Source organism: Aspergillus pseudodeflectus (genome assembly GCF_044049435.1).
Source record: "Aspergillus pseudodeflectus strain CBS 756.74 chromosome Unknown BJX68scaffold_143, whole genome shotgun sequence".
Taxonomy (NCBI): domain Eukaryota; kingdom Fungi; phylum Ascomycota; class Eurotiomycetes; order Eurotiales; family Aspergillaceae; genus Aspergillus; species Aspergillus pseudodeflectus.
Genome location: NW_027263919.1, coordinates 1 through 10,609, shown reverse-complemented (window position 1 = coordinate 10,609; position 10,609 = coordinate 1). Strand labels below are relative to the sequence as shown.

The window sequence follows — 10,609 nt, the reverse complement described above, 5'->3', positions numbered from 1 at the left end:
ATATTTGTTAGTAGAATTCTATAGAATTCTATAGAATTCATATTAATTTATAAGGAGATTAGTCTAGATCTTCTTGTATTTATAAGAAGATCAATCAAGACCATTCCTTATTTTCATGTGAATATAGATACCTTATAATTAGGCATTAATGTGTGCCTCAGGCATCTATATTCTAATAATTACTAGTAATAGCCTAGCCTCCTATATATAGAGCTAAAGCTATTTAATTAGCTCCTATATATCTAGTACCTCTAGGCCTAGTATATTCCTAGCTTTATCTTCCCTAGAATAACTACTAGAGGCTTTAGCCTCTAGTAGTATTATAATACCTTCCTAAGATCCCTTTAAGGCCCTCTCTAAGGGTAATACTAAGGGTAATGCCCCTAAGCTCCTAGTACTAATACTAACCATGCCTACTATTATTTATAGGAAATCTATAATAACCTTACTAATAGGACCTCTAGTTACCTTCCCTATAATTAAGCCTACTATTATATATAATCTTTATATTAAGAATCTTACCTACTAGCTTATAACTATAAAGGTCCTTGGCCTTTTGGAGGTTTGCGAGTAGTGTGAAAGGTAGGAATGAGAGTAGATAGCTTGTCGCGATAGGTTAATTCTAAGAATAAGGATCTGATAGTAAATTAACGCTAGCTGTTAGAATCAACCCCTTGCGAGCAGAGGAAGTTCCCTGTGGGCTTAGTCAGCCCGCGGGCTGACTAAGGACTAAGTTATGGGTTGCCAGTATCTAAGTACATTCGCGAGGGCCTTACAATAACCCTTTAATATAGCTATAAAGGTAAACATACCTATATAGAGAGATATAAGGCTACTATGAAGGAGGTACTTAATAAGGTCCTCTTACTATAAGAGGAGCTTAACTACTAGTATACTATACTTAGGGAGCTCTCTAGGCACCTTAGTGCCTATAAGCCTTATAATCTATTCCTAGAATAACTAGTTCTCCTAGAGATAGTAGCTAGTACCTCTAGTACCCCCTCTAGGTTAGGCTCTAGTAGATACCTAACTATCTCTAGAACTATAAACCTCTAAACCTCTATAGCCTCTAAGTTAGCCCTTATATAGTATGCCTCTTAGGACTTACTAGGTCTATAATACCTCTTCTCTAGGTCTTAAACCCCTACTAGTTCCTTCTTATTCTTAACCTTTTTATTAGACTACTATGCTACCCCTATATACTATAGCCTCTAGAGCTACCCTCCTATTTAATAAGCCCCTAAGATATCTCTTTACTTACTATTCTCTAGGAGCCTATACCCTAAACTAACTACTAAACTAGCCCTTTACTAGCTATACTATACTATAGCCTCTAATATATAATACCTATATAAACTAGTACCCCTAAGGTATATATCTAGTTTAGCTACTAAATAGGGAGAGCTATAGTAAATATAGCCTATAGAGGTATACTATTAATTATAAATTTAAGATTAATTAGCCTCTATATCCTAGTAATTACTTATATATCTACTATATCCTTTTATAAATAAAGAAGCCTATGCAGAACTGTTTGGCTTTGTCCAGAAGCAAAGACCCTATATTATGCCCCAGCCCTTGCCGATGTAGCTCGAGCGCTGCAACGTGAAGCTCCTCGAAGAGGAAAAGAGGGCCATAATCGAGCTCGTTCCCCCATATTCCACTACTCTTTGCACTGGATGATCCTTATACTTGGCCTTGACCATGCCGTATCAATCAAATACATGGAAAGTAATATCGTATATTTCCTTGCTGGGTACTTCCATTTCTCCCAGAGTTCAGAGCGTATGTCCTCTCGGTCGATATAGCGGGTTAGAGTAGTGGCGACAACAACACCTTCATAAGTGCATTCAGCGATAGAGGTCTTCATCCACTTGGACTGGTCCATTCCGTCGTCGGTCAAGAAAAGTCGAATCTTCACCATGCGTGCCGTGTCACCGCGAGCGGTATATTCGTGTTCTTCAATGTTCTTGCTTTACCCAAGGCGGTGTCGCGGCAGTGTCCTAGGATACTGCCGCGACTCCGTGTGTGGTCGTCCACCAGACTACGAACCAGCCAGTGTGTGGCTTAAACGCGGATAGAAGTCGGGTGGGTGCCGTCGGGTGAGCCGCTCACCCCTCGGGGGTGATCGAGTCGCGCAGGCCGGCGCCAGATCGCTGGGTGCGCAATAGATGGGTGAGTCGCTCACCCGGAGGGGGTGAGCAAGTCGCGAGAGGGGTGAGCCGCCATCACCCTGGCGGGAAACCTTCAGATCCGCTTTTCGGACACATTGATCGACGATTGGCCCTGTACTCCGCCACCTCAGAACACCGGCGCCCTTGGCGGTCTGACAGAGCCACACACACGACGAGAAATGACTGATGCCTAAAATGCCTCGGCGATCACCTTTGGGCAATGGCCTCACAGGGTGCTTTTGGTCGTCTCCTGTGCATAACCAAGGCTTAAATTCCTTGGCTTTGATAGCGTCGCGCTATGCTGGAAATACGATGGAAGGCCTCTCCCTGGCGTTAGCTACTTATCTGTATGTTCTGCGCCAGTCTTTACTCGAAAAGAGCCATCTGGAACTGAGGAAGCCGGCAATTCAGCGTCGGGGGTGAAGACGCGCTGGGAAGTCTTCGTCCACGCAAGAGTTCCAGCATACCATCTTGATTTATGCGAATCCCAAACCGGCGAGAAAATGATACTTCGAAGCCCAGGGTCCAGATTCACGAGGGTGAGGGCATCTTGACGTAAAACGGACCTCCGAGTTTCTTTATACTTCTTGCCCCCGCGAGTGTAAAAAGTCGCGAATATGCCATCGCTTGTTTGTCTTCGGATGAAATATCCGTCTTCGCCGATTTGAAGATTTTGGCTCTAGGATAAGGACGCAAGAGTCCCGCAAGGAACGCTTCTGAAATAGTAGTCCTTGCATCCTCCGTCATGTCATGATCGACGCTCGTAGTATTTGACGTAGCGAACCCGAGAATCCTGGCGGGATTTATTGACGCGGGGCCAGAATTTCGAGCCATTGGCTGGACAAGCGTTGATCGCGTGTTTCCTCTTTCCTGCTTTGACAGCCATGAGATTATTATATCTTCAGGCTGAGAAAAGGACCGACACAATAGTCATCGCCATGGCCGACATGGAATCCTCCCGAACGCAACCCTCGCGAGATGATTATATATACTGCTGAACGGAATGATCTGGTAAATAGTGACCTGGCGTGACCATTATTGTCATATAAGGGTATAGGGATCTCTAAGTAAGAGAATAGACTAACGGTTCAATGAGAGTATCTGAGCTCTTTAATCACCCTCCTGGTACACTTGTATGCCCGCTTCTCCGACTCTGATATCTTCTACTAAGATTCCTTGCCACCCCTTGACCGGTCCGTATCGCCTGTTGCAAAGTCAAAACTAAGCCTACAGCCTTATGGTCTTCAGTGAGCTTGGGATGCCGCTGCGCAAAATATCGACCATATTTGAACAACGCCCAATAGCAACTCCCAACATTGATAAAGCTTATAATGATCTTGTATGGCATCTGCGACCTGAAGTTAGTAGTTCGCGTCGCGGGGTGTCCACAGCGGAGGAAGGGCACCTACATAGTATCCGACAATTGTCCAGGTACTCACACGCTCTTTCTTGAATCTCAGGTGAATCTCGTTGAAAATCATGACCTGAAGTAGGTATAGCCCCAGTATCGCGAACGACATAGCGACGCAGAACCAGGGCTGCACGATGAGCGAGACGGGTAGGATGAACGGGGTCAATAGGTATAGAATCGTCTCGTAGACCTGTGAGTCTGAACTTAAATAGGGACGTACCAGTCAGCGACGGGGAGTTTTCCATACCTCCTGCCAAACAAAGATTTTCGTTCCAACTTCCCATCTCCCTAATTTCCAGGACCCGAAGATATACGCGACATTGTGCCACACCCCAGACGTGGTAAAGAAATTCCACCGTGTAAAGCGCTGCCGAAACACGGTCATCTCACCAAACCCTCCTCTCTCCTTGTTTTTCTCTCCAAATAGTAAATTGGATGGTGTACTCGTTTCCACGAACACCGCACTGCACATTTTGATCCGGCCACCTAATCTGCGGCATGAGTCACCCAGGAACCAGTCTTCACTTATGGAGAAGCCAGGGTGATGCTCTAGTGTCCTCTGCAAGAATACGCGATCCCACAGCGAGATTGCCCCATGAGGAAAAGTGGCACTGCCGACCTTTGCCGAGAAACAGCGCTGTAAACCGGCGAGTTTGTACTCGAGGTCTTGTGCTTTCTGGCACCATGTTGCCTCTTGAGTAGTCAGACCTGCCGCTTTGATGGTGTAGCCGATGCATCGCGTTCGATCCGATAGGCGAGAAGCAACGACGATGAAGTTCGGTGGGAGGATACAGTCGTCGTCCATGACAAGCACGGAGCGAAAGCGGTTCACAGCGTAGCACCCAACGAAGAGCGCGACGATTTTCGAACCGACGGGACTCCAGATATGGTTTACCCCATATTCCCGGCATATGTCCTCGGTGTTATCAAGCGGTGTTGAGGAGTTTCCATTCGCGACTATGTATATGTTCTCTGCTGGAAAGACCTTCATTGCCGCCTCGAGGGTCTTCCCGAGTATAGGCGCGGATCGGTACGTCGGGATCAGGAGTGCAGTGCTGAGGGCTCTGGGATTGATGTTTCGTTGCTCGTAATACTCCGGACCTGGTGCGTCGCCCTGGAAGGTGATCAAAAGCGGAGTATAGGCATAGCTAGATACTCGATTAGTATCCACACCGTTATCGATCTATAGCCCAACCCACAATACTAGAACCGCAATGACAATAGCCCACCCTCCCTGGAAAACGAACTTGTGCCGCATGATCCAGTAGAGCCAGAACGCTGCACCCTCCCAGAGCGGCACGCCGATAAGAAAGAAGTAAATGAAGGCGATGAACAGTGTATAGATGCCGTACTCGATGCAAACCTTAGTCCAGAACCCGCGCTGGTGCTTGATGTCTACTAACCGCGCCATATTGTAGAAGCTTCGCGTTGTATGCATGCTGTCACGGCCCTCCTGGCAAGGTATGTTTTCAGGTCCGGCTGGTTGCCTTATGGCGTCTCTCCAATGAAGTTTCAACGACCGATCAAGCCCTTGAGGAAGGTGAGACGTATTTGAATGCCCGCTTTCATCCACTGTGGCAGGATGACACTCTAGTCCTAACACTGGGTGGATGTCTGATAGTCTAATTCCCTCCCCCAAACCGTCTGTTGTTCGTGGCCATGCCTGGTGCCCTCTTTGGTCTGGTGATGCTTGCATTGCGCCTCTCCATTAACATGCGGGTAGGCGGAAACGTTGATGCCGTACAAGCTTTAGCGATATTTCTCACGGTGTGATGTACCTGCTGAACCACTTAGCGGAGACAACCCTGAGTCCAGCAAACGTTCGTTCTGTGTTTTTTGTGAATATGTAAGGTATAATGATGACTGTAGCTCAGGGATATCCATTGCCAACTAAGTCCTTGTCACCGTTTAATGTATATATTGGGAAGAATTATCCGTCAAAGGCATCCAAGCACTCTTACTTACGGGGTCTGGACTCCAAATCCCGGCGCGGTCTGTACCACCAGAGGTCACATTCTTGCTCTGCCCCTTGCGTGGCTCTTCAACAGTTGACCCGGAAGTGTTATCCATGAATCACGAGCTGACTCTGCCGAAGGGCTAGCAAGTCGTGTGGTTGCACTAGGAATTCCATCGCAAGTTGCTCGAGCGCCCTGTGCAGCACAGGCCAGTATTCGTCACATTCAGTGCTACATGCTTCGTTGTAAATTAGGCAACTTCGTTTCCTGGCCACGATGAATCCAGTCCAGAGGAACTCCGACGGATGTGCCCGGGCCTGTCGCACCTAGCAAGGAGCACGACTTGGACGATTTCGAGCAGCACTAGCTATTTAATGAGTGAAGGTGAGCACCCTTGACCTCGGCCATTGTCGCGTTTGTGCTGTAAGCTCCGCAAAGGTGTCGCCCGTGGGACTGGGCACTTTAAGCATAATATCAAGATCATTGGGCGTTCCAAAGTCACGATGGTACGTCAGTTTCTGAAGTCCTCAGGAGTTATCCTAGGATGAAGTCCACTGTCTCTACTGGTTGGACCGACCATATTGTGGCGTCAGGAAATTTCGGCAGAAGAAGCCCGGAAACGCCAGGTCATTGAGCTACCGCATTTACTAAGACGGCGGTCGTAAATTGCTACGTTCACACCAATCACCTACTCGTTTGGGACCGCGTCCTGCGAAATCTTCGCTCGGCGAGAGTAAGTCAGCAGCGTCGCCCACCCACCTCTCCCTGCTCTCCAAACTTCGCGGCAACACGAAGCGCATCGTGGACACTCACTTGAAAATTAGCATTTTGCTAGGCGGTGGCGGGTTATGGCGAACAACGAGGGTTTGGACTCTGCTGAATATCACGATGTCCCACGGATCGAGCGTAACAAACGAAAAATAAACGCAGCCTCTATCCAGTTCTTGAGACTATAACATACTAACAGGAATCGCCGCAGTGACTGTGACATGAGCATAAAAGCCATTTGAAACGTGGCGAATGTCAGTGATACTGCATTGGCGAAGACCGCGTCGGAAATCTCGCGTGCCAATGTGTGAACCATCATATGATTTTCTCGGTGGAATCCAGGATCTCGGAGGTGGAACATCTAAATTGCCGCCATTTTGGATTAGTCAGTATTCCCCGGACTTAGTTAACTACCCACTTATAAGTTACGCGCTGAGATGCGCAATCGCCGTATTCGCAATCATGCAGATGATAAACTGAATTGTGTACATCCTAACAGTAGTCAATTGATTTCTCTCAAAGGCAGATATATATTCCGAGGTTCTTTAATATACACCGCACCCGACAATAATCAAAAATAGGCCAAGCATATCAGTTGTTAGGTGCGATACACAAAATATTTCTCGCGCGAAGATACGAATGAAAGCCAATAACTATGGATTGAATTCTCTATTCCATAAATTGTGTACAAAGATAGATAAGAAGTGATATGCATATCACCAGAAAGCGGGGAGAAAATCCTCCAAGTCTTCGCCAATAGAGTGAATGGCCTTGAAATTGCACTCATTCTTCTCACAGACTTGGATGCGCCTCCAGCCACGGACCAGTGATTGTACGAAAGTCCTCCATCCCAAACAGGAACGGGCTTACGTGCCAGCACCTCCGCTATGGTAAGGTGCGGCGTGCTAAAATGAAGCAAGGAGGCAGCTTCAGCTCTAATATGTAGGAGGTTCCGCGGAGTTATGGGATCCCCAGGGGTGAAAGGTCTTTTTTCAACGTCTGGGACGGGGCTAGACTTGACCTTGCACCAACGGGATCTCTCACATGGGCGCGTTCGCAGTTTTTCTGGGGTAGTACAGTCATACTCCGCTTACCCCTTTCTTGGCTCAAAAGTGGGCCTCCCAGACGCTGGATATATATTGCGGCGTCTATGGTTCCCCAGCCATGATTTCGGTCTTCTCCGCCTGATCCCATTATATCAGCACGTCAACTATGAAATCATTCCCCGACCAGCTCGTCTTGGCCCTTATAGTGCCGAGCGCCCTCGCCTTCTCCAATGCATGTCACAAAACCTGGCTTTACTGCGGATCTACTCTGACAACTTATAATGGTGAGAATCGCTATCCCATCCGCGTCCTCCTGAACACGTCCTACGCATAGCCATAACATCAACCTCAATTCTTGCCCGAGGCTCACATCAGGCTTTACCTAGGCTACACTAGGCGCGAAATCCTCTCAGCCATTGAGGTTCCCGTTGATATCGTTATTTCCCCCGCCTCTGTGGCCTACAATGACCCCGGAAACGCGCTGTTTCGATGCGCGGATGATGTGGGGGGATTAGTGCTAGAGGACTATTGCTCTGCGGGTTGTATTAATCCGCCAAACGGGGATATTTGTGCAGCCGAAGATGCATGAATTGTTTAGTCCTGCTGATATATGCAGCCAAGACACATTGTCTTTGTTCTGTAAAAGACTTAACACCTGTACTGACTCTAACACACGGATTAAGATTTGGCCCTCCCGAGGAAGATTGAATGAAGACATACTGATGGTGGTGATAATCGGAATCTGCCGACCCCTCATAGGCGGCTTGTATTAACCTTCAAGATTTGGTTGCGTTGGAAACAAATATTTCTTACTGGCAGTGCCAAATCTGATTCTGGGTCCTGGAGACCTGCGGGGGTCAAGGCTAAGATCCATCCTATTACACTGGCCGCCCTTAACCCAGGGGGGTCAATGAAACAAACGTATGTTGCACTGGCAAGTGGGCGCCAAGACCTGCTAAGCTGGTGGCCGATTGGCTGGCTCAGGATCCACCTTGTGTATCTTGCACTGGGAATCATCGCGTATCTTGCACTGGCTTTTTCACGGCCGATCCAGCTCAGATTAGGCTCTAGGGGTGAGAGGGGCTAGTTAACTATAGCTGGTACTAATTAGGAGTTGCTCTGATTAAAGATTAAGGTGTAGTGGTTGATCAAACATGCCTGGTTCCTCGTTTTTTTTTAGTTGGGGGTTTTTATAGGTTTTGCGGGCGCGGGAGTGGCGTTAGGACTAACTAACCTATACTCCTACTCCCATACTCGCTGCACTAACAGCAGTGGCCGTGGAAACGCGTGGAAACCATAGTAACTACTAAATATGAATGTTATTGTTTATTATTATAGCTGGAGCCAGTCATTCAAGCACTTCAGGCAGGCATTTAGGGGGGTGAATCCCATCAACCAATCCATTGATCCATCCATCCATTATTATTATTGAATAAGTCAAGCAGTCGCGGAAGCAGAAGCAGTTGTTGACTGGTGAACAACCAGTTATAATTATCCCACCATGGAGAGCCAATTATTCGAGAAGATCCCCAGCTTGCAGATTATCATTTGCCGCCAGTGCAAGCATGGGGTACGGCCGGCCGAAGCAGAACGCCATTTAAAGCAGAAGCATTAATTAAACCACCATCAGGCCACCCAGGTCACCCAGGCAATCCAGCAATGGGAGGACATCACGCAGGATAGCCGGGCGATCCAGATCCCATGGGTTATGGATAACCCGCTACCCATATTACCATGCCACGCCAACGGGTTTTTATGCCAGCGGGACCCCACGCAGTGCCATTATATTGGATCCACCATGGCGTCCATGCGGGTGCACTGGCGAACCGCCCACCAATGGTCCCAGCAGGGCCGCCAGGGCCATGTCGGCCAGAGGGAAAAGGCGCATGGGGAGGCAGAGCTGGCACGATCATACACGCGCGTGGCATGGCAGCAGGTATTCCCCACGCGCAGGGGGTCCCATTACATCCATATTAGGTACCCAGACGGCTGCCAGAGCCCGCTGCCACCCACAGAGCAGGCCCAGCAGGCCGTGGATGCCATGGTCATTGCATGGGAGCGGGCGCGCGCCCAGGCAGCGGAGCAGGCCACCATCTAGGCGGACGAGGCGGCTGATGCCAACCCATGGCTGCGCATGACAGGGTGGGCGAGGTATTTAGACGGGGTGCATCCGCAGGATTTGCGCCAGCTGGTGGAGGCCCCAATAGGGGTAGAGGAAGAGGTGGTGGATAAGGATGCTAAGGCAGATCCCACCGAGCAGGGCGTGCGGCTGATTTGGGACGCCATGGACCAGCTGGCGCGGCGTAGCCAGCGGACCGTGCAGCAGTGCGGCGCGGGCATCCGCGCAGAGGCGGCCCGTACGGAGGTAGGCCAGACGCCATACAAGCCGCTACAGGCGTACATGGACGAGGCCAGCATTAAGAAGCACGCGCAGCCGTGGCAGCAGGTGTTAGCATTCATCGCGCGCACGCAGGCCGCCCAGGCGAACATGAGCCCAAGCCAGGATAGCCAGGATAGCCAGGATGGCCATGAGGATAGTGATAGTGGTAGTGGTGGCCGTGGCAAGTGGCTAGGGAGGTTGCCCGCGTATGGGATGACCCCGCGGCAGCGCCAGAAGTGGCAGGCGTTATGGCAGCTGGCCATGCCAGTCGTTGAGAGGCCCGAAGCTGAAGCCCATGCGCAAGCCCGAGCCAGGCCAGGGGTGAGGGTTGTACACACGTTCGCCGGGGCAGGCCAGATCATTGAGGACGTGTGGAGTGCCAGTCCCAGCCCAGGTAGCAGCCCAACCGCGATAGAGACAGGCGAGGAGATGGACGAGGAGGCAGACAAGGAGATGGATGATGGGGTGGAGGCATGGCAGATAACCCCCGTGGAGCAAGCGTGCTTGGAGTTTTGTATCGAGCTGATGAACCAGCGCCACTACACGCACGAGTACGAGAGCGCGCTGGTGTGCGCCATGGCCGTGCAAGGATGGGGCAAGGCGCGCTGGCGCGATCCCAGCAGTTACCCGCCCATATTATCCCGCGTGCTCAAGGTGGCGCGCTTCATGGTGGTGCAGAAGGCGTTGTGGTTGGATCCCCATGCCAAGGAGATCATCCGCATGTGGACGGGCCACCGGCAGCCAGGCAGCAGTAGCCACCCCATTGCATGGCCGTTAACCAGCGCGGACGACCAGCTGGTGGATATCCATCCAGCGGATCCGCCCACAGGATCACCACCACCAGCATCAGGATCGCCACCAGGATCAGGGTTAGG

General features: G+C 49.9%; 4 protein-coding genes across 4 annotated transcripts; 1 reads left to right on the top strand and 3 right to left on the bottom strand.

The window, feature by feature from the left end:
• Positions 1 to 1,632: 1,632 nt before the first annotated feature.
• BJX68DRAFT_53282 (uncharacterized protein) lies at positions 1,633 to 2,022 on the bottom strand. The gene has a single exon (XM_071049348.1). It carries the CDS (start codon positions 1,922 to 1,924, stop codon positions 1,664 to 1,666), a length of 261 nt encoding a protein of 86 aa, XP_070891855.1. The 5' UTR covers positions 1,925 to 2,022; the 3' UTR covers positions 1,633 to 1,663.
• Positions 2,023 to 2,505: 483 nt separating this feature from the next.
• On the bottom strand, positions 2,506 to 2,933 carry BJX68DRAFT_251315 (uncharacterized protein). The gene has a single exon (XM_071042370.1). It carries the CDS (start codon positions 2,919 to 2,921, stop codon positions 2,706 to 2,708), a length of 216 nt encoding a protein of 71 aa, XP_070891854.1. The 5' UTR covers positions 2,922 to 2,933; the 3' UTR covers positions 2,506 to 2,705.
• A 355-nt stretch (positions 2,934 to 3,288) lies between these two features.
• Positions 3,289 to 5,023, bottom strand: BJX68DRAFT_260092 (glycosyltransferase like family 2-domain-containing protein; the record flags this gene model as incomplete). The annotated part of the gene is made up of 4 exons (XM_071043823.1): positions 3,289 to 3,522; positions 3,584 to 3,775; positions 3,833 to 4,733; positions 4,785 to 5,023. The coding sequence occupies 4 exons, from the start codon at positions 5,021 to 5,023 to the stop codon at positions 3,289 to 3,291; spliced, it is 1,566 nt and encodes a 521-aa protein (XP_070891853.1).
• A 4,129-nt stretch (positions 5,024 to 9,152) lies between these two features.
• On the top strand, positions 9,153 to 10,172 carry BJX68DRAFT_274936 (uncharacterized protein; the record flags this gene model as incomplete). The annotated part of the gene is made up of 4 exons (XM_071047749.1): positions 9,153 to 9,167; positions 9,291 to 9,398; positions 9,453 to 9,800; positions 10,003 to 10,172. The coding sequence occupies 4 exons, from the start codon at positions 9,153 to 9,155 to the stop codon at positions 10,057 to 10,059; spliced, it is 528 nt and encodes a 175-aa protein (XP_070891852.1). The 3' UTR covers positions 10,060 to 10,172.
• Between the last annotated feature and the right edge of the window lie 437 nt (positions 10,173 to 10,609).